This window comes from Aquarana catesbeiana, linkage group LG05 (genome assembly GCF_042186555.1).
Source record: "Aquarana catesbeiana isolate 2022-GZ linkage group LG05, ASM4218655v1, whole genome shotgun sequence".
Taxonomy (NCBI): Eukaryota; Metazoa; Chordata; class Amphibia; order Anura; family Ranidae; genus Aquarana; species Aquarana catesbeiana.
In genome coordinates this window covers 574,411,614-574,437,953 of record NC_133328.1, presented here as the reverse complement: position 1 = coordinate 574,437,953, position 26,340 = coordinate 574,411,614, and the positions used below count along the sequence as shown (strand labels likewise).

The window sequence follows — 26,340 nt, the reverse complement described above, 5'->3', positions numbered from 1 at the left end:
AGCAATAACCCCACATCTTCACAGGTATTGATCCCGCCACTAACTCCGCCAGGAACCCAGGCCACCCCCCCCCCAGTTCCCGAAAACATTCTGGAGCCCCCTACACCTCCCCCCAGGTTCTTCCCCCATCAGAACATAACTGCTGCAGTTCTATCACTAGAGTACTTATTGATGAACGATGTCATGTGGGATCAGAGAACTCCAGATTAAGATGTTAAAATAGAGTACATTCCAGGGTGTCACAGATCCATCTAGTTGTTCCTTGCTGTGGTTACCCCAACTCTGCAGGCTTTAACTTTCCATTGGGTGGTGTGGGTCAGGTGGGGTCATCTGTATCATGTCCTGGGACAGGGGGAAAGCAGGTATCCTTATATGGCCCTTCTGCGGCCTCCTGGAGAGGAAGGGGTGCTCCACCTGGCTATTCTCGTAGCCTTTGGGCCTTTAAGAACTGCTCATACTGTGATACGGGTGGGGGGGACATCTCTGGAGACCCAGCAGAACCATGTGGGGTACCAAACATAAAAACAACAGAAACAAAAATAGGAGCGAAAAGAGAAGTCGGCGGGGTATCAGTACCGCCATCACAGAGCCAGTCAGTTATGCTGTAAATATGGTATGATCCCCAGAACACCCATCTCATGTTGCATGTCACTTACATTAAAGGTGAGCTCGGGTCTTACGGTTCCGGTTCTCCTCTACCTATTGGCGTGGGTTCCCAGTGTCTGCGCCTAGTTGATCGGCGAGGAAGGCCCACCTGAGTGCTCTGCGGAGCCGGACGTAATTCTCTGCTTGGTAGGGGACCTAACCAGTCTCTCAGTGCCACCGGTTCCATCCCTAGGAAGGAGAATGGTTCTGGGAGCTCAGCATGTCTGCATAGTGTGAACGATTCGCTGCCCTTACGGATTGTCAACTGGAGAGGGAATCCCCATCCGTATGTTAGCTCTGCATGGTATAATCGCTCCAGCAGCGGCTTCAGCATAGCCCTCCTCATGAGGGTTGCACGGGACACGTCCGGATAGACAGAGATATGCGCCCTATCAAAGTTCACTGGGCCCTTGATGCGTGCTGCACGCATGATCTGCTCCTTATGGCTGTATCTGTGCACGCGGCATAGTACATCCCGGGGCCATTCAGCGTCATTGTGTTTAGGGCCAAGAGCCCTGTGTACTCTATCAAATTCTAGTGTGGCTGGAATGTCCCCATCCAAGATTGTACGTATCAGCTCCCGTACTGTCGCCAACAGATCCTCCGGGATGGTAGCTTCTGGTATGCCTCTGAACCGAATGTTCTGACGGCGGCTACGGTTCTCTAAGTCCTCGGCATGTAGCTGCACCTCAGCAAGCTGTTCTTGGTAACGCTGCTGTGTTCTCTCCAGCTGTGCTACTCGGATTTCCATTGCACCCATCGAGGCTTCCTCTCTGGTCAACCGCTCGTCAATCTCCCGGACCTCCGTACGGACCTCCTGCAGGTCTCGGCGGTGCTGTTCCTCCACTCTGAGGACAAGTGCCTCCATGTCTGCCTTAGTAGGGAGGGCCTCCAGATCTGCTTTAGTAGGTAGGGCCCGAAGCAGTTCTCTGATGTCGGAATCATCTCTGGTATGGTGCACAGATAGACTTGCTACTGACTGGCTGCTCCCCAGGGGGTTTAGTAAGTTCGGGATCCCTGTCAAAGATTGTGATCCCGAGTACTGTGAATTCGCCATGCCGTCAGAAGACGAAGAGGGTACACAGGCCGCGCCACGTGTAGATTCAGTACGGGCCTCCGGACTAGTTCTGTGCTTTTCCTTCAGATATCGGTTGATTTGGGCTGCCGGATTCGGCTTGGGAGTACCCTTGTACTTGCCTCTCTTGCGATAGCTCATGACCGGGTGAAAAAATGCTGATTTAGCGGCATAACAGCCTTGATTGCTGGGTCTGGATGCGGGAGCTCAAGCACCAAGCGACTTCACCCCGCCATGTCCAGGCCACGCCCCCTGGTTAGTTTTATTTTAAAAATTTGGAAATACAGCGGCAGTTTTACTAAAAATAGCGATTACAACCTGAGATTAAATAAAAACAGTTACCTTTGAAAAAAATAAAAAATATGTAAGTGGAACTCCACTTTAGCTTATGCAGTGTGGGCACAGCTCAATTGCATGGGAAAACTTTTTTTTTTTGCAGGGAGCTGAGCTTGACGTTTTATCTGCCTATATTTTGCCTTCCCTTATTCTTCCTCATCTACATGCTAATTACTACTTGAAATAAAACCTTTCAGTTTTCATTACATACCTTATTTTAGACCCAGTGATGTTATTACTAGGCCGTTGTGCTTCTCTATGCAATGCAGGCAGATCATGGTTTGTGAATGGCGCAAGCAGAATGCTCACCCCTGATACAAGCAGTAGGCTGGCTCGTGGGAGGCGTTGTGCAAATATCAAAATGCCCTTATGGATGAATGTTAGTCTGGAGGAGTGGGTGTTCTAAGGCAGACTGCAAGCAGATCACCCTAGGTAATGTAAAGCCTCCATGATTGAAAGAACTGAAAGCTGATGAATGATAGGGACGGGCAGGGGCAGTTTGTCTGGAAAGGAAAGGGCTAAATGATGCTGGAAGTCGTCCAGCCAGGAAATGAGGCAGGCTCTATCTAACTTTCTGCAGCTTCTAATGCACACTGTGAGAAGCTCACAGAAATTTCAGTACAAGAGAGGATCCCGTAGAACTGTGCAAGACTGAAGGCAAGGCTAGAGTTCAGCTTTAAATTATTTTGCTCAACAAACTTTTTGAGGCCTTGAATTTAGGAAGGTACAGAATTCTCTGCTTTAACACATGTGAATACATAGCCTTAGGAGGGTGATTATCAAAATGAATTTTCCAGGTTGTGTGCATAACTATAGCCACAGCACACCATGCATGGGACCTGGGGGCATAGTTGGCCTGACACCGCTCCACTCCTTCCTGGGACCTTTTCTCTGCACTGGTGTCTTCAATTTCCAAATTATAGACCTCTCCGTAATCTACACACCACCTCTAACCTTAAAAGTGGAAGTAAATCCATCCATAAAACAGTTTAATTTCCGGCACGTGCCAGAAATGTAACTTTCACATTGGTTGTGCTCTCAACCAAACTGCCAAACCATCCAATGGCTGGTGTCATAACTGATCACATGTGCAGCATCATGGCAGTTGCAGATTAAACAGAGGCAAAGATGGCAGCTTCCTTGGCTGAAAACGATAGGGGGGTTTACTTACACTTTAGTGACCCCAGGCAGTTCAGAAGGCAGGCAGCTCTGCACTTTGCCCAGTTAGGTTCACACCCGACGGCACTTGAGCTGGTGGTTGCAAGTGCGGGAATCACAGCCAAATCACACTGTTCAGTGGGGACGCTTGGGGCTGCCATTCATTCTTAATGGCCCCCCCACGCATCTCAACTTGCAGCGCGTTTGCGGATGTAGGAATTGCAGGGAAATTGCATTGTTTAAAAGCACCATGAGATTTCCCTGCAGTCGTGTTTTTAAAAAGGCCCAAGCACCTTTTTTTTGCAAGAAACGCAGGCAGGGCAACCCGTTCAAATGAATAGGCTGCCGTGCCTGTGCAAACCCGTACAGGTGTGAACCAAGAACATACCGTATTTAACTTACTGTTATGTTGTTTGACTTGCATTCTGTATACACTGTCTAGTTTTACCCCTTTCTCTCCTTTATCCCCCTCTGAACACCTCCCCCCTTCCCAAATATCTTGACAAGGGCTTATCTGCACATTTAGAGTATAATGTACAAAAAGAAAAAATAGCCTAGCTGTTTGTCCATTGAAACTACATGTAAATTTGTTCTGTGCGAATGGCGAAAATGGAATGTTCTTAGGCTTTATTCTTTGCAGATTGAAAATGTAAACTGAGAAAATACCGCATTAAGGCCACTAGATGGAACTGTGGAGTATATTTACTTCCTATATTAGCCACCACTATCTAGTGGCCATAATGTGGAAATTACCCCCTCAACTTTTCTTATTTCTTTTCCTTACCTCCGACCCCTTCCCTTTGTTTCCCAGTTTTCCTGAGACCTGTGGGCCTGCCCTAGAGTGCTCCCTACAACCTTCAAATGACTCTAACTGGCTCTTTATAAATGTTCCTCGGTCTAAACTTTCCCCAATAACAAGTCAACATCTTTCACTATTTGCAGAAGCTTGGAATATATAGCCAGCTTGCAGGAAAAACATACTTTGGCGACCATTGTTCCCACATATTACAAGCCAATGCTACTACAAAATAAAAATTAATAGCGTTTCATAAAGATCCCTCTTTTTGGGTAAAAATCAAATAACTAACCCAGAGGCTAGATACATGCTTCTTCAAGGCACTCAGATGCATGTATGCTCACCCTTGGCACACCCTCAAGTCGGGACCCTCCTACTCCTGAGATTAGAGGAATTTAGGCACCATCTTTTTATATATTCTACCTCCCCATCTCGACATCGATATCTCTGATTTCCTGCAAGGGCTTTCACTTTCTAACCTCACCCTCACCCAGAGATATTCAATAGATGCAGACATTTCAGAAACAAAAGTATTATCTACTATCAAACACCTCAAACCCAGCAAATGGCCTGGACCAGATAGATCCCTCACCCTCTTTTGTAAGAAAATCCAATGAAAAGGAAGATGTGAGTAGCTGAACTGATTTTTTTCCCCCCGTTAAACAAAGGGTAGTGGAGCAATAGAAAAACCTCAGAAGCCCAACAGGGCAGGGGGATTCCCAAAAAGCTCATTGTCCAAGCCCTGAAGAAGGAGGATATTTTGGTCCCTGAAACATGTTGGCTATGAGTTATCATCCTACTACTCACTGTTATCAGCAATAAAGGATTATGGACTCTTAAGATGAAAGTTTGTCCATTGGTCTTCTGATTCCATGTGGATGTTAAAAAAAAGTCTGATGTAATTTCTCCATGCTTAACTCAACTATTTAACTGAATTAAACAAGGGGAATCCTTTTCATTCATCATGCTTACAACAATTATCACTATGGTCCCCAAACCAAACAAGGGACCTCACAATTGGTGGAATTATCAACCAAAATCGTTGCTGAATGTTGACACAAAGATGCTCAAGAAAATCTTAACCTTTAGACTTAACAAGAAGAACCAGGTTGGATTCATTCCTAGGTGACAAAAGGGAGCCAGCATTTGAAGAGTACTGTACTTCATCGTAATCACTTGGCCTGCTCTCGTTTGCAAGAACTTTTATTGCTAATCTTAGATATCTCCAAAGTTTTCGATATTTTGCCATGACCTTATCCAACATCTGTATTACAACATCTAGGTTTTGGCTCACACTTCAAGGAACTGCAGTCTGCTCACATAATTTGTAATAAAAACATCTTTGCCATTCTGAAGCTTCCCTCCAACCACTTTGCATATTATTTTATATATACTGTGATTCTGTACTTGCCAAATATGCTGCAGAAATCTACTTCCACCGAGTCTGGTTGAAACTATTTTAACTGTGGGCAGCTAAAGTTGCTGCCTGTTCACTTCCTAGATTTACACAGACACACAGAGGCACACCTCCAGCTCTGCAGCTCTCATTGGCCCTTTTATGACTCATCCCCCCTCCCTTCCTGGCAAACTCTCACGAGAGTTAGAGAGAGTTGTGCATGATGTCATAAGCCTAAGCTTTTTACTAGACAAGAAAGAGGAAGTGGGCTGTATAAAATATTTACTGGCAGAAAAAATATGTTTTACTATCCAAAGTTAAAACAACAAGGGCAGAAGATTTAATAGATGGAAAGTTGAAAAAAATGACTGAAGGTCCGCTTTAATGTCCTGGATAGCAGCTTTCTATAGTTCCCTACAGGCTAAACTTAAGTGCTATGGATTGAATTTGACCCCTTTTCGGAAAAATACCAGACAAGGCTTTCCACTTTTACCCATTTTGCTAAAAAGTTTAAGTTTTAGCAGAAGCTATAAGAATGATGGTCCACACTAAGGGAGTTAAAATGGCTGGTGCTGACTGTAAACTTACACTGTTTACAGAATACATCTCTATTCCTAACCCCCTAACCATCTTGGGTAAGTTTGCCACTCTCTTGGGTCTTCATGTAAACCAATCTAAATTGAAAACTATGTCTGGTTCCCTTCTGCTCCAGACGATTGCATCCCTTCAATCTTCATACTACTTTCAATGAATGGGTTCACTTCCCAAGTAGACATTACCTTAAAGTTCCACTTACAGATGGCTTTATGAGCTAATTCCCCTTATTAGACTCCTAAACTCCCTTCTTATCTCCTGGCAATACTTCCCTATTTTCAGGTTTGGTAGTAAAAATGGCATATTGGTAATATGGAAATAGTGAGGCTCAGAGTGTAGAAATGAGGTATGGCATCTCAAATAAAAGAAAGTTCGCTGCTACAGCCTCCGAAGAATGATAACCCCAAGTGGTTGCAGCACAGTCCTATTGACATAACTGGGTGAGTTTGACATCCAGTACTATCTTGTATGGAGGGAGAAACACAGGAGAAATTACCTGCCAATAGTCTGTAGAGTTCTGCAGACTCACAGCTCCCCAGTGTCTTTTGTCTAGACTAGAGCTTATACTGCACAAAGACTAGTCAGTTGTAATGGTCTATGTGTCAACCCAATAGTGAACTCATGTACTGGTAGCCATTCATATGCGTCTATGTGCCCATTAGGAAGAAGGCAGGTAAAGCCAAAATGCTGCCGGTCTGCCAGCTGCTAGAATTAAATATAAGATGTGAGGTCTGCAGTTCTTTGAGGGGAGGCGAGAAGACCTTGGAAGGTCCACTTTAACACGTTTATGAACCCTCAGGATCTGTGAGCCTGTGGGCATATATAAGAGCATATTTATTATAACAATCACTGATTTCTGTTATGCTCGTCTCTAATCATGATCCTTTTTTTGCTTTGCATCATTACCATAACTTCTGAGATGAGAACCAACATTTATTTGATAGATCTTGCTATTTATAAAGCACCAAAGTGTTCTTTACTTGTTCTTCAGCACTGCGGCAGCATCTGCAGCATGATATATTTGAAGGCATTGGGGATTAATGTAGTAATGTCTTGCAGCTTAAGTGTTCTGTTAAAATGAATATAAAATTAATTTGCCATCACTTATATAAACTGTCCGCAGCTCCCTTTGGTCCCAGCTCCATCTGTCAAGGCTTCCGCTCCTGCTCACCCATTAATTAGATAAGCTCTCCATTAGCATCGCAGTAGATAAAAATTAGACTAGTGCTGGATTTTCCAAGAAACACACCTGAAAATGACATTAATCTCTGCTATTCATTCCTTGGGCTTATGTTGATGACATCCATTCAAGACACTTCTGAGATCATTCAGAATTCGTTGACAGATGCATTTGACCACCGTCTGACTTGCTTCAAGCAGGAATTGCATTCTAATAGACTAGTAAGGGAATGCAAAACCTGTTTAAAAATGACAAAGCCATGTGCCACAGGACCTATAAAGTGGTTTAAATACCAAAACTTCAGTTTAGCTTGTAGGAGCTTCATAAATACCCTGTGGTTTTACAAGCCAAGGTCTACAGAATGCAATCAAATGTGGCAGTGGTTCTGTTTATCCATAACAATACATATCTTTGCAGGAAAATTTAAATCTGAACTCCAGACAAACATCTAAATACACCATTAAAATACATTTATGGGAGCTGCCAAATGATTTGTATGTACAGTATGCCCACCCAGCCCTGAGATTTCCACAGCTCTACCACTCAGCACAGCCACGTTGTTGACCTGATTTTTGTTAAGGAAAACAACTAGATCACCTCCCCACCCCTAGTATGTTATTGGACAATAAAGGTAATCAAGTGACTGATGAAGTTATCCCTCTGCTCTTTCATCCTGTTACCATGTTCCTTGTTTGTACATGGAAATGCAAAACACCTGGTTGACTACTAATGCACCCCATCCCTCTCCCAATGCCACTGGCCATTGTACAGGGGGTTACAAGATGCTAAAATTAAGTCAAATTCTGGGATTCATACTGATTGCATTTTAAATGCATTAAATTATGTTTTATTCAATTGATGCCAGCATAAACACATATATGTGGCAGCAAGGAGGTGGGCCTTCTTCTGAGGCATCGCATATACAGTATCTCACAAATGTGAGTACACCCCTCACATTTTTGTAAATATTTCATTATATCTTTCATGTGACAACACTGAAGAAATTACACTTTTCTACAATGTGAAGTAGTGAGTGTACAGCTAATATAACAATGTAAATTTGCAGTCCCCTCACAATAACTCAACACACAGCCATTAATGTCTAAACTGCTGGCAACAAAAGTGAGTACACCCCTATGTGAAAATGTCCAAATTGGGCCCAATTAGCCATTTTCCCTCCCCGGGGTCATGTGACTTGTTAGTGTTACAAGGTGTGAATGGGGAGCAGGTGTGTTAAATTTGGTGTTATCGCTCTCACTCTCTCATACTGGTCACTGAAAGTTCAACATGGCACTTCGTGGCAAAGAACTCTCTGAGAATCAGAAAAAAATAACTGTTGCTCTACATAAAGATGGCCTAGCCTATAAGAAGATTGCCAAGACTCTGAAACTGAGCTGCAGTATGGTGGCCACGACCATACAGCGGTTTAACAGGACAGCTTCCACTCAAAACAGGCCTCGCCATGGTCGACCAAAGAAGTTAAGTGCACGTGCTCAGCATCATTTCCAGAGGTTGTCTTTGGGAAATAGACATATGAGTGCTGCCAGCATTGCTACAGAGGTTGAAGGGGTGGGGGCCAGCCTGTCAGTGCTCAGACCATCCGCCCCACACTGCATCAAATTGGTCTACATGGCTGTCATCCCAGAAGGAAGCCTCTTCTAAAGATGATGCATAAGAAAGCCTGCAAACAGCTTGCTGAAGACAAACAGACTAAGGATATGGATTACTGGAACCATGTCCTGTGGTCTGATGAGACCAAGATAAACGTATTTGGTTCAGATGGTGTCAAGTGTGTGTGGCGGCAACCAGGTGAGGAGTACAAAGACAAGTGTATCTTGCCTACAGTCAAGCATGGTGGTGGGAGTGTCATGGTTTGGGGCTGCATAAGTGCTGCCGACACTGGGGAGCTAAAGTTCATTGAGGGAACCATGAATGCCAACATGTACTGTGACATACTGAGGCAGAGCATGATCATCTCCCTTCAGAGACTGGGCCGCAGGGCAGTATTCCAACATGATAACGACCCCAAACACACCTCAAAGATGACCACTGCCTTTCTAAAGAAGTTGACGGTAAGGGTGATGGACTGGCCAAGCATGTCTCCAGACCTAAACCCTATTGAGCATCTGTGGGGCATCCTCAAACAGAAGGTGGAGGAGCGCAAGGTCTCCAACATCCACCAGCTCTGTGATGTCGTCATGGAGGAGTGGAAGAGGACTCCAGTGGAAACCTGTGAAGTTCTGGTGAACTCCATGCCCAGGAGGGTTAAGGCAGTGCTGGAAAATAATGGCGGCCACATAAAATATTGACACTTTGGGCCCAATTTGGCCTTTTTTTACTTAGGGATGTACTCACTTTTGTTGCCAACGGTTTAGACATTAATGGCTGTGTGTTGAGTTATTTTGAGGGGACAACAAATTTACACTGTCATACAAGCTGTACACTCACTACTTTACATTGTAGCAAAGTGTCATTTCTTCAGTGTTGTCACATGAAAAGATATAATAAAATATTTACAAAAATGTGGAGGGTGTACCCACTTTTGTGAGATAATGTATGTGCCCTGGTGTCTGTGTTGACACCATCTTCCCAGAACAGAGGCCAAGCTGTATGTTTAAAATAAGGTCTGTGTAAAAAATAAATATAAAATAAGTAGATTGGCGCTTGAGCTAGGATAGTGTCAGAGTCAAGGTCAGTGCGTTTTAGGTTTGGTTAAAAATAGTTTTGCCTTTTTTATTGTCAGTGTGTTTAGATAAAAAAACAAAAAACAAAATGTGCACTATAGTTTCAAATTGGTCCTACAATGGGTACTACAAACCACAAATAATGTACACATGGTGTATGTAGTATTGCTGCAAATGTCAGGGACAGGAGAATGACAAAAAAGTATACAGCTAAAAAAAAAAGAATTAAAAAAATGTATTTTTTTGCCAGTTTTTTTATTTATTATAATAAAAAAAAAATCAGGAGCTATCTATTGACATTTACCACCAAATGAAATCCCAATTTATTCTAAAAAAAAAAGTTATGATTCACCTGGAGACCCAGGTAGCTGATGATATGTACAAATTTACTACTAACACATATCAAAGTTGCAAAACTGCGTTGAGGCATTCAATTTTGTTTATCCTTCATGCAATAAAGAGTTAATAAATACATAACTGAATTAATTTGTTGGTGTTTTTTTTTTTTTAATATCTGCCTGGAGTTCAACTTTAATCCAAGTCACTTACATTCCTTTGTAGAATAAAACATCACAATCATTAACTAAACTAACAGGAGCTTTTCAGCTCTACAAATATTCTTGCTTATTCTCTTGTGTTTAATCTTTGTCCTTAGGCACAAACTAGAACAACAGTAAAAATAATTAGCCTAAACACATGTAAATATCTATTTAATATAGTTATTTTCTAAAAAATAAAATTAAGAGATTTTATATATCTGTATAACTATATCTATATATTTTTGTAAATATTTTATTATATCTTTTCATGTGACAACAATGAAGAAATGACACTTTGCTACAATATAAAGTAGTGAGTGTACATCTTCTATAAGAGTGTAAATTTGCTGTCCCTTCAAAATAACTCAACACATTAATGCCTAAACCGCTGGCAACAAAAGTGAGTACACCACTAAGGCTCCACCTACACTGGAGCGGGAGCGCGTTGACGGTAAAACTGCGCTATTTTTAGCAGCGCTTTACCGTTGTTTTTGTAGAGATTTCCACCCGCTAGCAATTTTAACCCCCGCTAGTCAGCTACTCAGAAAGCACTGAAGCCTCTGAAATAACGGCCAGGGAATGCATTTTTTTAGATAGGGAGGGTTGCGATGACAGCCTCCATACTTCCTCATTGCAGGTTTCCTTTTCTCCTTTAATCAAAGCACTTTAACATGCACTAGAATTCTTTTGCCAAACAGATTTCCTTTCAAGGAATTCCAGCAGAACAATGGAACTACTTGCTTGATTTCTACGTACATAGTACCAGGCCTGAACTCTCTGAGGGACATGAGAGATTATTTGTGGGACAGGGAACTTGCTATGTGAAGTAAACTATGAATTAAGGTTGTCACTGCGCTCTGCACTTCATACACCGCTATGGAGGAGTAGAGGGGCCCTGTAATACACTAGAGCCCAGTATGACAGCTCTCTATGGGGGGAGTACAGCAGGCCACTAATTACAGCATACAATCACTCTACAGGTTAACAGCTGGGATGGATGATTTCCAGATTCCACTGCATCAACAAGCCTTTAAACTGAACATGAAAAACCCAAAGTGACAACCTTTTCTTGGTTCTTTTTATTTAAAGTAGGAACTAAATTGTATCTGAGCACCACAAACTGAAAATGCTATTAAATTTATTTTTAATATTCACAGATATCTCCCCCATCCATCCAGGTCTCCATGCTTTATTTTGTTGAGAAATCACTTTGAAAAACACCCCCTATCATTTCTAGCCATGGCCATCTTGAGTTAGGCCAGATGATTCATGTAGCATCTACTTACTGGAATCCATCTGGCCTTAGCTTAGACATATAGGTGTTTTGTCAGATTAGGCGCCCGGTCAGATTTTGTAATGGAAGTGATGTTCCGTCGCCGCCATCTTGCTACACCCAGCACTCGTCCACAGTAAAGATACAGTGAGAAGGCGGCAAGCAAACATCTTGTTACACCCACCGGAGTCATGCACTTCACACTTACTTTTAACAGTAAACTCAGCTTATATAGTGAAGTACAGCATTTCCCGTCTGATTGTTTAGATGTTGATTTTTCAAAGCAGCGGTGTTCTGTCATATTAACAAACCTGTCAGATTAGCAGGCTTGCCACTGCTTTTAAAATTCAAACATCTAAACAGTCAGACGGATTTCTAAATACTGTATTTCACTATATAAGCTGAGTTTACTGTTAAAAATAAGGGTGTAACAAGATGTCCGCTTGCCACCTTCTCACTGTATCCTTACTGTGGACGAGTGTGGGGTGTAGCAAGATGGCAGCGACAGAACGTCACTTCCGTTTTAGATTCTGACAGGTTGCCTAATCGGATGAAACACCAGCAGGAAGGTGAGCTTAGCTGAGAAACCCCCTCCCGTCCTCCTCCTGATGACAGAAAAAAATAGCCATGAAGACTCCTGGGATGTCTGACTTCATTATGGCCTAGGCCAGAAACCAGGAAGCAACTGAATAAACGTAAAAAAAAAGTTAAAACAAGTACATATAATATACTTTCCTATCTATTTACTATTGCTAGCAGCATAAGGATTAAAAAAAAGTTCATCTTGACTGAAAGAGTTTGCTTCCACTTTAAAGGTTCAGCCAGTCCATCCAAAGTTGATATTTTAGTTTTGAAGAGAACTGAAAACCTCTTCAAATTGGCACTATGGCAGAGTTTCAAGTTTCCTTTGCAGCAGGTAATATCTGCAAAGTGTATCTGAACTCCAAAATAAAGATCTCCTGTCATAGAAATGATAATTGTGCTCAAAGTGTTACAAAACCCACAACAGTAAAATCAGCCTGTATATGTAGTAAAGCATGCTTGTTAGGCCTCTTTCACACGGGGCAGATCAGTCATGATCCGCCCCGTGAACATCCGCTTGCTCAGCGGGGATAGCTCCGCCGATCCCCGCTGAGCAGGAAGATGACAGGTGCATCGCTGCACACTGTGCAGCGACGGACCTGTCAGAGCGCCGCTCTCCCCTATGGGGGGATCGGATGATGACGGTCCGTAGTGTCCGTCGTCATCCGATCCGATCCGAAAACGGAGGAAAAAGTAGGTTTTTCCTCCGTTACACTTTTCGGATCGGAGCGGGTCGGATGTCAGCGGACATGTCACCGCTGACATCCGACGCTCCATAGGGATGACTGTATGTCCGTTTTTCATCCGAAAACGGATGGATGAAAAACGGACATACGGATCATCCGTGTGAAAGAGGCCTTATACTCACTGTGGAACCTAAGGGGTTAATCCTCTGCATTGTGTATAAAGGCTGTTTGAGCCTGTCTCTCTGATCCTCCTCTTCTTTCACTGTCTCCAAAAAATAACCTGATATTTACAGAGCCAGGGGACGGGCTGCACATGCTCAGTTTGGTGTGTATTGCTAGAGAGTTTTTCTTTTTTTCTTGGGAGGGTGCATGTGATCAGCACAGGGCCAATCAGCACTGTTTAGTCATGTCCAAACAGAGGATCAGGGGAGAATGGAAACTCTGACTACAAGCTTTACTAGGAACTGATAGAAGTCACAAGACTGCTACATTTGTGCTCATAAGTTTACATACCCTGGCAGAATTTATGATTTCTTGGCCATTTTTCAGAGATTATGAATGATAACACAAAAACTTTTCTTTCACTCATGATTAGTGTTTGGCTGAAACCATTTATTATCAATCAACTGTGTTTACTCTTTTTAAATCATAATGACAACAGAAACTACCCAAATGACCCTGATCAAAAGTTTACATACCCTGGTGATTTTGGCCTGATAACATGCACACAAGTTGACACAAAGGGGTTTGCATGGCTATTAAAGGTAACCATCCTCACCTGTGATCTGTTTCCTTGTAATTAGTGTGTGTATAAAAATTCAACAAGTTTCTGGACTCCTGACAGACCCTTGCATCTTTCATCCAGGGCTGCACTGACGTTTCTGGATTCTAAGTCATGGGGAAAGCAAAAGAATTGTCAAAGGATCTGCGGGAAAAGGTAGTTGAACTGTATAAACAGGAAAGGGATATAAAAAGATATCCAAGGAATTGAGAATGCCAGTCAGCAGTGTTCAAACTCTAATTAAGAATTTGAAATTGAGGGGTTCTTTTGAAACCAAACCACTAAACTAAAATTTCAGCCACAACTGCCAGGAAAATTGTTCGGGGTGCAAAGAAAAACCCACAAATAACTTCAGGTGAAATACAAGACTCTCTGAAAACATGTGCTCCTCTCCCCGTCCTCTCCACGGCGTCGGCATTCTAACTGTGGGTGCCTGGCTGTGGCCTCACAGCTGGGCGCGCACTGTGCATGCACAAGCCGCGCTGCACGCTGTGAATGGCCGGGCAAACTTCTAGGACCTGTGACGTGTCCCAGAAGATTGCAGGGAGGGAGGGGGGAGAGGTGATCTTCCTTTTGGCGCCGTGGCACCAGGGAAGCAAATGGGAGCTGGGTGCCTCTAAAAACAGGGTACCCGCTCCCCCCCCCCCAAAAAAAATTACATGCCAAATGTGGCATTTCAGGGGGTAACCAGCACTTAAGTTCCATTTTTGGGCTTTAAGAACTGGTTTATGTAAACTTTTGATCAGGGTCATTTGGGTGGTTTCTGTGCTCATTATGATTTAAAAAGAGTAAACACAGTTCATTGATAATAAATGGCTTCAGCCAAACACTACTGATGAGAAAAGATATGTGTCAGTTTATATTTACTAAAATAATTGTATTTCCATGTTCTGTGCAGTACCCTAAGCCCGGGTTCACACCACAACGGGCTGCGGATCGCACAGGAGCGCTGTGCGTCCCTGTTCACCGTTTCAGGGACGAATCAGGGACGATTCTATGCCTGAATTCGGCCCTGAAACGCAGCCAAAGACGCACAGCGTTTTTGTGCAGTGCGCACCGCAGCCGCCCCGGAGATATGTGAACTGGCTCCATAGGGAGCCAGTCACATTCTCCTGCTATGCGAATTAGAGGTGCGGAAACGCACCTCTAATTCGCATAGGTGTGAACCCGGGCTTAAAGATTTACTTTTTTTTTTTACACTAAACTCCTGCTGAAAAAACAGAAGTGCGCTTCCTGGTATGTGAGTGTGCCTAGGCACTCCTGTACCTACAGCCTCAGAGCTATACATCTGCAGTTTGGCATCTAAGACACTGCTGACTCTAACTGCACATTTCAGAAGATTTAAAGTATGTTTTGGTGAAGTCAGTACTGTGCTGCTCACTGATCTCTTTGCTGGAAGCTCTGACATTTGGAAGGAAAGCCCTGGCTTTATCAGAAAGGCCACAACCATCAGCGGACACAAGAAGAGGCAGAACAAGGCATGGTAAATCAGTGATGGGGAAAGGGTACGGCAGGGAGATCACAGCCAATACTAATGACTAGTCCTTTGTCCTCTGCCTCCAAAGTACAGTTCCTCTTTAAAGGCCTCTTCACACTTTGTTTTGTGTGTGTTATATTGTCCTCAAGCAAAAAATATACCCTTGCAGTGGTGCCCCTCTGCACATTGCAAGGGTTAAATGCTTGTTAAAGCGGAGTTCCGCCAAAAAAAAAAGAATTAAAAGTCAGCAGCTACAAATACTGCAGCTGCTGACTTTTAAAATAAGGACACTTACCTCTCCAGGGCGCCCGCGATTTCCTCACCCAAAGCTGACTCGTCCCTCAGCTCCTGGGTGGAGGCATCGGCATCTTCAGTAAGGGAATCAGGAAGTGAAACCTTGCGGCTACACAGCCTGGTTCCCTACTGCGCATGCGCGAGTCGCGTTGCTCATCCTGACTGATCCCTGTGTGATAGCCAGGGCCTGGAAAAAAAGTCTGTTTCGTTGGTGGAGGTGAAGAGCATCCTGAGGACTCTCATGATCAATGCGAAGATGAGTGGTATCCTCCACAACTCTCACACTAAATTTCTCAAGGTGTGGGCCCCGTGGTGGACTTACACTCTCCCTACTCTGCACCCGACCGGCCTGGGCCTGTTTAATTGACCCCACTCATCTCCCAGCCTGGGGGAGCTTTCTTCTCCTGTCTCTCTCTCTCTCCTCTCCTTCGATCATCTTCCTCTTCTTCCCCTGGACCCCCCCCCCTCCCCTCCCCTCTCTTTCTTGTTTATTATTATTATTATTTTTTTATCTCCCTTTCTTCACTAAATGGCTTTGTTTCTATATAATTATGTGGATTGTTCCACACTCCAGCCCCTGTACCCTAAGGTTCAGGCAGCCTGTGTTGACCCCCGGCCTAGGCCGATGGGTTCCTGTTGATCAGCAGTTTATTCTTTAAAAATATATTCCATATGTGTACTTAGTCACGCTGTTTTGTCTTGAGCCTACTCGAGTTCCCCTGCGTGGGAATGTGCATTTATATCCTTTTCACAGTTCAATAAAAATATTGTACCAGAAAAACAGAGGGTTTTGTTTGCGCATATTTGCAAATATATGCATAAGCCGCAGTGCCCACGCCAAGGGACCTCTGTATATACTGAGGTCCTAACTATAAATTTCCAGTCTCCATAATAGGAGTACTTACTGTATACTGATGGATAGATTATCTATCCCTAATCTATCCATGCTTATATGTGATCCTACTATGGAGACTCTGGAAAGTAAGAGTTAGGACCGCAGTGGTCCTTGGTGTGGGCACTGCAGCTTATGCATATATTTGCAATTATGCGCAAACAAAACCCTCTGTTTTTAGCATATAGTGTTAGGTTGTTTTGCAGGCTGGCTGGTAAGTGTGCTGGGAAATCTTTTGTTTGTGATGTGCATTGCCCTTCCATGCGCACCTTGCTGCAAAAGCCAGTTATAGGTTGACGTGGTTGCCACTTTTTTGTACAATTTTTGTCCTCTCTAAATGGTGCTCCCAGCCATGGTTGCATGCTTTCCTCCTCTATATACAGTATATGATAATGCAGAGGAACCGCTCACAGCCCATGAAAGTCGGGGAGAAGAGGAGAGTTTCAGAGCAAGAGGTAAGATAAGTAGAATTGCTTCCTCTTCTATATCCACCCAGACAATTAAGCTTTGCAGCATCGGAGGCCCTCCTGCAAGTGTATTTTTTTTCATCCCGGAATTATGCTTTATTTCACATGTAGCACTGTCCCCGTAGGGCTTGCTGAATGTTGACCTCATAAGGCCTCTCTCTGGTTAGCAGCTGGTTGCTAATAGTTCCCACTTAGTTGCTAAGGGTTCCCACTTTGTTGCTAGGGGTTCCCGTTTGGTTGCTAGGGGTTCCCGCTTGGTTGCTAGGGGTTCCCGCTTGTCCCACCCTTACTCCCTTTTGCTCGTTACTCAATAACCAGTCCATTATATTTTTGTATTTTATTTTGGAACTTGGATGGTAGAAGGGATGAGTGGGATACTCCAACTGGAACTATTCACAAAGGATAAGGACAACTCTCACTTGACCTCACCAGATTGGTAGTAGAAGCAGTCTCACTGACCATACAGCCACATGTATGAAAGGGTTAGGTCTTCTTGCTCTCAATAGCAGCAGACTTAATACTAAATTATCTTTAGAACACTCTCTAGCATACCCTTTACTGACACCCGTCCACTGTTACACTTCTAGCTAAAGGGAGCTCGACAGGCTCCAAAGACACAGATCTGTACTCACAGTAGGCAGAATCAGATCCTTCCTGGTTTCTCCCTTCCAGTCAGCTCTGCAGGACCCCTAGGTTCAGCTTCTCTCTCTCTTCAGGCCCCTGGGTCGACCACCCAGGGCCGCATGGCCTCCTCTTCCCTCCTGGACTCTGTTTCCCAGCTCAGCTAACTCTGAGCACATGTACTCTGGCTTTATATACAGTATCCCAACATGCAGTGCAGCACTCTTCCTCTGCCAATTGCGAGGGCTGTAACAAAGCCTGTGCACTCACTTGTCAGGTCCCCTCCCACTGTCCAATATGCCTCCCTATTGGACCAGCGAGGGACAGTCAGAACAAGCTGAGCTGCACCTGACTACAATGAGCAGACCTATCCAATAGATCCTGCTCCCTGGTAGGTAGAGAGCACTCATCTTCCTGGTAATCAGAAAGATCAAAAACTATACTCTCTTCTAGCACCTACCTAGGAGGGTGCTACACACAATACAACAAAATGTTGTGTATGTGTGCTGTCAATTATTTTCAATAGCACCCCATTGCGCAGACAAGGCTAAGACCAGTGAACCTGCCTCCCATTCTCTGCCTTTTCTACACTGGAAAATAATTCTGTAGGATAAATTTTGGGCCCATTGGTGCATTTTAGAAACCTTTTTCAAAAGGAATAGGGAAAGCGTCAATATACTCACTCAAAAGCAAATCTAAGTGTAAAGGGACCATATAGGAAACCTGTATGGTGAGAAATAGTTGCTGCCTTTGCTAATCCCCTTCTGAAAATTATAGTTACATTGCGGCTGATCCACCAATTTTTACAAGGCAATGATCCAGAGCAAGCATGCAGATTAGGACAATTAGGCCTAGTTCACACCATACATGCAAAAAAACTGATGGAAATGACATGCAGATTTCGCTTGCAGAGACACCAGTTTACATCTGTTTTCATGCGCGTTTCAATGTTTTTTTATACACATTGCAGATTCCTGCGCAGAGAAAAATCTGCACATGATACCAGTGTTGTGGTGTGAACAGGGCACATAGAGAACAATTGTTTTCTATGCGCCCTTGCAGAACGCATGCAAAAAAACTCTGCACGTGGTGTGAACAAGGCCTTATGCCACGTACAGACGATCGTAATTTCCGACAACAAATGTTTGATGTGAGCTTGTTGTCGGAAATTCCGACCGTGTGTATGCTCCATTGGACATTTGCTGTTGAACAACTATTTGAGAGCAGGTTCTCAAATTTTAGGAACAAGAAGTCTTCTTGTCGGAAATTCCGAGCGTGTGTACACAATTCCGACAGATAAAAGTCCACGCATGCTCGGAATCAAGCAGAAGAGCCGCACTGGCTATTAAACTTCATTTTTCTTGGCTCGTTGTACGTGTTGTACGTCACCGCGTTCTTGATGTTCGGAATTTACCACAACATTTGTGTGACCGTGTGTATGCAAGACAAGTTTGAGCCAACATCCAAGGAAAAAAAAAACACGTTTTTTTATGTTGGAATGTCCGAGCGTCTGTACGCGGTATTAGAGTGTACAGTGAAGGAAAAATGTATTTGATACCCTGCTGATTTTGAACGTTTGCCGACTAACAAAGAAATAATCAGTCTATAATTTTAATGGTAGGTTTATTTTAACAGTGAAAGACAGAATAACAAAAATATCCAGAAAAACGCATTTCAAAAAAGTTATAAATTGATTTGCATTTTAATGAATGAAATAAGTATTTGATTCCCTATCAATCAGCAAGATTTCTGGATCCCAGGTGTCTTCTATACAGGTAACTAGCTGAGATTAGGAACACTCTCTTAAAGGGAGTACTCCTAATCTCAGCTTGTTACCTGTATAAAAGACACCTCTCCACAGAAGCAATCAATAAATCAGATTCCAATCTCTCCACAATGGTCAAGACCAAAGAGCTGTCCAAGGATGTCAGGGACAAGATTGTAGACCTACGCAGAGCTGGAATGGGCTACAAGACCATGGCCAAGCAGCTTGGTGAGAAACGGAAGAAACACAAAATAACTGTCAATCTCCCTCGGTCTGGGGCTCCATGCAAGTTCTCACCTCATGGAGTTTCAATGATCATGAGAACGGTGAGGAATCAGCCCAGAACTACACGAGAGACTCTTGTCAATGATCTCAAGGCAGCTGGGACCATAGTCACCAAGAAAACAAATGGTAACACACTACGCTGTAAAGGACTGAAATCCTGAAGCACCCGCAAGGCCCCCCTGCTCAAGAAAGCACATGTACAGGCCTGTCTGAAGTTTGCTAATGAACATCTGAATGGTTCAGAGGAGAACTGGGTGAAAGTGTTGTGGTCAGATGAGACCAAAATCGTGCTCATTGGCATCAACTCAACTCGCCGTGTTTGGAGGAGGAGGGATGCTGCCTGTGACCCCAAGAACACCATCCCCACCGTCAAACATGGAGGTGGAAACATTATGCTTTGGGGGTGTTTTTCCGCTAAGGGGACAGGACAACTTCACTGCATCAAAAGGACGATGGACAGGGCCATGTACCGTCAAATCTTGGGTGAGAACCTCCTTCCCTCAGCCAGGGCATTTAAAATGGGTCGTGGATGGGTATTCCAGCATGACAATGACCCAAAACACGCGGTCAAGGCAACAAAGGAGTGGCTCAGGAAGAAGCACATTAAGGTCCTGGAGTGGTCTAGCCAGTTTCCAGACCTTAATCCCATAGAAAATATGTGGAGGGAGCTGAAAATTCGAGTTACCAAACGTCGGCCTCGAAACCTTAATGACTTGAAGAGGATCTGCAAAGAGGAGTGGGACAAAATCCCCCTGAGATGTGTGCAAACCTGGTGGCCAACTGCAAGAAACGTCTGACCTCTGATTGCCAACAAGGGTTTTTCCACCAAGTACTAAGTCATGTTTTGGATCAAAGGGATCAAATACTTATTTCACTCATTAAAATGCAAACCAATCTATAACTTTTTTGAAATGCGTTTTTTTGGATATATTTGTTCTTATTTTGTCTCTCACTGTTAAAAAACCTACCATTAAAATTATAGACTGATCATTTCTTTATCAGTGGGCAAACATACAAAATCAGCAGGGGATCAAATACTTTTTCCCTCACTGTAATAACTCCTTAACAGCATAGTTACCTTGAGTGAGTGCTAAAGCCCCTGGATCACCATGTTAGCCAGGCAACTAGCATTTTCAGAATACACAGTTAACAATTGGCATTTCCATGTCCTCTAAATAATAAAAAACCCTTAACCAGACTGACATGAGACTTGTTAACGTAGCCAGCTGCTAGCAGTTAAAGTTTGTTTTGTACAAAATGTGCACTGGCTGCCTGACAACGTTCTTAGCACATGTTTATCTGTATTCTGTATCAGGCTGAGCTGTGCATGAGCACTTTACAATAACCCAATCATGCATTGTTAAACATTAAGCGGCAGCAGGTACGGGTTCATACTGTGTTCCCTTGGAAACATTTGTTAATAGTAAAATCTGGGCTCAACAACTGTTTTCTGAAAACTGTTCGGCATCTGTTTATCCCACAATCACCCTTTGCAGTTCTGGCTTACAGTTCTGTTTGGTCCCATGAAATTGACTGCAGATTAAAGAACCACTCAGTGTTATGACACCATATTGATCGCAGTAAATTCACTGGAGACACAATATTAAAGTGAGCCAGCTGCAATAAATTTGCATTTCTAATGTAAAAATCCCAAAACACTAGACTCAGTATAAACACACAGTACAGCTACTTCATCCTATTAGGGCCTCATTTACACAGGATTTCAATGCCAGCCAGGAAAAGAATCCAGCGCATTTCTGTGGCTGAATGTGCAGCTGGATGTGGACAAATCAATAACAGGCCGATGAGGGCACAGCTGTCCCCCTGTGTTTGGAGATAATTCACATGGATCAATTACCTGTGATTAGGGGCAAGTGATCATCCCTGGGCACAAACAGCTTGCTTCAAGGGGAGATCATCTCTCCCAAATCACAGGTAATTGCTTCATGTGCGATTACAGGCAAATACCTACAGGCATCTGGATTGGCACGGAATTCCACCTGACAGTAAAACTGCCTCCTTAGATGTGTGACATGAACATCCCACGAGGTAGTGAGGGGGCTACGTCATTCTTGTCTAGGCAGGAAAGCAGGAAGTGCTGGGCTACAGCACTAACAAATATTAAGACCCATCCTAAAAATGGGCTTATCCAATTGTGGAGGAGGGAGGTGGGAGGCACCAGAAGCAAAATATGTTGTAATGGGTGAGGGTTAAAAAAATATCAAGTGGATTTTTAAAGTGCATGTATAGCAAAAATATTTTATTTAATAAGTAGGGAAGGGTTAAAGATCCTGCCAGGTTATTTTTAGCTATCTAGGTGTCATTGGGGAAATTTCCCTTCACTTCCTATCACAGAGATGTAATATGAAGTTAGAAGAAATATCTTAACGTGAGGGGAATTTCCCTAAGGGCTTGTTCAAATGAGCAGTCAGAGGGTGGTAAAATCAGGTAGTTTAGCCATGTATCTATCCATTCCCCCACCAACTGCCTCCCCTTCTCCCAAAACAAGGACATGCAGTCACTCAAGGCTGTGGCTACAACACCAAATAGTAAACAGCATGATGCTTTCCCACCATTGAACATGACCCGTTCAAGAGAATGGACCTTGCGGCAACGACCCTGCACGAAAAAAAAATCTATGTATGTATGGCCAGCATTAGTATCTGATATCAGTATTCTGTAATCTCCTCCATAGCAGGGAGGGCCAGCACTGGGAGCCAATGAGGCTCTGCTCCAATACACATGTGCTGCCCACAGAGAATATGCTGACAGGAGGAAAATAAACAGAGAAATGACTCATCATTTCACTGCTGCTCCTTAATTGTCCAATCAGCAGGCTGGATGATTTGTACTTGAGTTGCTGCAACAGAGGAGGTGCAGAAGGAGTGACTGAATCACTTGGCAGATAAAACAATTCCTATATAAGTATTTCAAATGTGTATATAGCAGTCTGCCAAGGGATCATCTTTAAATAGGCGGAATGCTTTGGCACTAGACATGGCCCTCGGCAGTTGTAAGATATACAGGAACTGGGCCCAATGATGTCACTGGTATTACTTTCCATATATGCTGCCACAGCGTTAGGCAACAAAGATTTATATTTGCCAAAAAGATTAAGCCTACGCTGCTCATGTCAGTGGTCATGTAGCCATAAATGCCACGCTAAATTAGAACATAGCCAAATTATTTTCTTGTGCTATAATCTGCGAGCATTTACTAACATCAGCTTGGGATTCTTTTTCCTGTTAAATGTCGTACTTATTCCCATAGGCAATGGTAAATTAATTCTAATGACATGGATAAAGAACAAGGTTAAAATGTTAGAACATAAGAGAAAAAAGTGCTGTACTTCTGGGAGTATGGGCGGCTCACAGCACTCCATTATATGCGCCTCACCCATCATCTAATGTACTACAGAAAGGCAGCTGCAACATATCAGCAGCAGAATGTTTATATACTGTATACATCGGAGCTCAACTGTTGTGACTACACTTGTAGAACTGCAATAATCACTTTTCTTGGCCCTGTACCTCACCCTTCAAGTGATATGACTTTCTTCTAGTAACTTACTTCTGCACGTTTTTCCATTGCGGTTCAGAGCATAGCCTTTCCGACATTTACATATGAAGGAGCTGTCCGTAGTCACACATTCGTGTTCACATCCGTGGTTGCCCCGTGCACAGTAGTCAATCTCTGGAATAAGAACACATAAAGAAGATGTAAACCCCAACTGGATTACATTTAGTTTCCTAAACATCTATGCATCACAATCAATTCCTGAATGCCATTGTTTAATTTTTTTTTATATTGGTTTTCATTTTTTACCACCCTTTGTTGCATCTCCAGCAACCACTACAAAGCCCTTTCTTGCCTACATACATGCAATGGCATTTCTCAGGGTGGGTTTCCTGATGGTGGCAACACTTGGTGGGCCTGCCTGATGTGCATTGAAAATGGCCACTTGTGGTCTTCAAGGTAACAACATAGGAGTACAACTGGGAGACAGAGACAACAGAGTATTGTTACCCTAGAACAGTGATGGTGAACCTTGGCACCCCAGATGTTTTGGAACTACATTTCCCATGATGCTCAACTACACTGCAGAGTGCATAAGCATCATGGGAAATGTATTTCCAAAACATCTGGGTGCCAAGGTTCGCCATCACTGCCCTAGAACAAGAAGTGTATGATGTCCTTCTCATCAGTCCTCTTAATGAGCCACAGCTCCACAGCATTGGTAAACAGGCTTTAAAGATTAAATACCCATATGAGAATACAGTGAAACTGTGGCTGAGGATTAATGAGAAAGGGTTGGCCATTCCCTCTGCCAAAGTGTATATGACCTACTTGATCTGGAAGGTCAATTGCTGGGTGAGTATGGCTGTTAAGGGAGAGAAGTGAAATGAGCAGTTTTGCAGTTTTTTTCACAATCATAAGTTATTCTGTATTCTATTTGAAAGTGGGGGGTGATCGCCGCCGCCACTGCCTGTGTCCCGTGGGGGGGGGGGAGTGATCGCCACCATTTTATTCTCCCGCGGGGGTGGTAGATGATCCACCATCCGTCATAAGTTCATAAGTTATTCTGTATTCTATTTGAAAGTGGGGGGTGATCGCCGCCGCCACTGCCTGTGTCCCGTGAGGGGGGGTGAGTGATCGCCACCGTTTTATTCTCCCGCGGGGGGGGGGTAGATGATCCACCATCCGTCTCCCACGGGGCTGATGGATGACCCGACATCCATCTCCTGCGTGGGGGGAGGTGATCGCCGTCGTCTGTGTCTCCCGTGGGGGATGGGGTGTTGGTTCTGCAGCCCCCCCCAAAATAGTCTGCACCAGCCACCACTGGTGCCATCGCTGTGTTCTGCATGCCCAGAGAGCCAGAGGACTGAGCCACTGGAAGGTTTTTTCCTGTGCTGGGACCAGAGATGGGGGGACTTGTTACTGTTTGTGCCTCCAGCCAGAGAGAAACCATTAGAGTCTTCATGCTGGCGATTGAGCCTTGTAAGGACCCAATTGTGAGGATCGATCTACCGGGGACCAAATATTTGAGGACAGCATGCTGCCAAACGCTCTGGATGAGATGTGCTGTATTCCAGGATTAAATAGTGATATAAAGAATGCAGCACAACCCTCCAGTAACATCCTAACAGGTGCAAGTGAACAAGTGAAAGGAAGCCTGGTAGTTCCGCTTGTCAAGTGTAAATGTGTAAGTATATCACATAATGAATAGTGGTGAAAACTTCCTCAACTTCTCAATGGTAGCAAAAACCTCCTCAACTCACAATCTTATCCCATACCTAAAATGTTATATATTATGCATAAATACAAACTCAAACAACAGTGTATGAGTGAATATCATTAAGTGAATAGGTGAGTGGTGGTAGAACCCCCTCACTCACCCACTAACTTGTACTGATTTGCAAAAAAAACAAAAAAGATATATATTTAGTGGATAGTGGTGGTGGTCGCTTGGTGTGGGAATACATGTCAATGCTGGCAGCAACCAATAATTTTTTTTACAAACTGTTGGTCTTGTTTTTTCACTGTCAGGGCTGGGCTCAGCCCTTCCTTCTCTGAGTTGGCCGCTCACCTGTCGGATAATTGCCAGCTCCTATCTCTCCACAGTTACTCAGCTGTTGATGATATCCTGCTCGTCAGTCCTGCCTACTTAAGCCGTCCAGCCCAGAGAATCTCTGCCTTCGCCTTAGTCACATCACAGAGCACTCTCCTGCATTCTTGTTAAAAGACTTGCTTGGCCAACATCCCTTCTGGCTCCAGATCCTGCTTGCTGTTTTACCACGCTCATCTACGGCTCCCTGACATTTGGCTTGTCTGACTATTTGTTCCGGTTCCTGAACTCTGGCTATGTTTGACTACATTTGTCCTATTTAATTTATTATTAAACAAGTGTGATTTAACTGTACTTCTGTCTAGGTCTGATTAATGGTTTCTGACATTCACATTGGTAGCGCTGTGTTTTTAATATTTAATTTTGTACTCCAGGAATGGTGAGTGAAATTGATTGTGCTTATCCCAACACGGTTAACAGTTATTGCTCATAGAGGCTACCCATTACTTAGCAGCCCAACAGTCATACATTGCTGGCAGTCTTAAAGAGACAGCAACAGGTAGACAAAGCGGTTTGCAGCGGTTGTGGCAGAACAGAGAACCCATGACACCAAGCGCTACGGTGGCACACCTGCAGGCTCGATCCTGAGACGGGCTGTGTGCGTCTAGTTACACACACAGAGTGGCTCAGCCCTGCTCCCAGCATTTGATTGACAGCAGCAGGAGCCAATGGCTCCCACTGCTGCCTCTGTGTCCTGTGAGGAGAGGAACAGAGATCAGCACCGCTGCAGACAGGCACAATGCTGGATCGAGATAAGACTCAGGTAAATATACAGGGGGGTGAGGGGGTATTGCAGACACTGGGACTGGGAATGCAGGGAATACATTAAGGTAAAAATGTCCAGGCTTTAGAACCACTTTAAGCACAGAGCATTTTCAACAGATAATAATTTGAACATAAGATATTTATCTTTTTTTGGTTTTCACACTAAAAATAAAACCATTATATGAAGAACAGAGCTTACTTGTACACTTTTTTTTGTCTGGATTCAGGGTAAACCCTTGCCGACATCTGCAGTAATATGAATCGTCTGTATTAACACATTCGTGTTGACATCCATGATTAGCCAAGGCGCAATAATCTGGTCCTGGGAAAAATGGACATGTATATATCAGGGATATACTGGGCGTAGAGCATAAGTAGATATATTTGGTACTAGTCATACTCAACAAGAATCAATAGGACATG

The 26,340-nt window shown here is 43.7% G+C and overlaps 1 protein-coding gene across 1 annotated transcript in view; it reads right to left on the bottom strand.

Annotated features, from left to right (window-relative positions):
* The window catches only part of MATN2 (matrilin 2), a 178,402-nt gene that overhangs the window by 68,457 nt on the left and 83,605 nt on the right, over positions 1-26,340 (bottom strand). Inside the window, exons 7-8 of the mRNA XM_073632018.1 lie at positions 26,117-26,239; positions 23,097-23,219 (exon numbers count right to left, since the gene is read on the bottom strand). Coding sequence (XP_073488119.1) covers positions 23,097-23,219; positions 26,117-26,239 — 246 coding nt within the window. The remainder of the gene's footprint in view (positions 1-23,096; positions 23,220-26,116; positions 26,240-26,340) is intronic.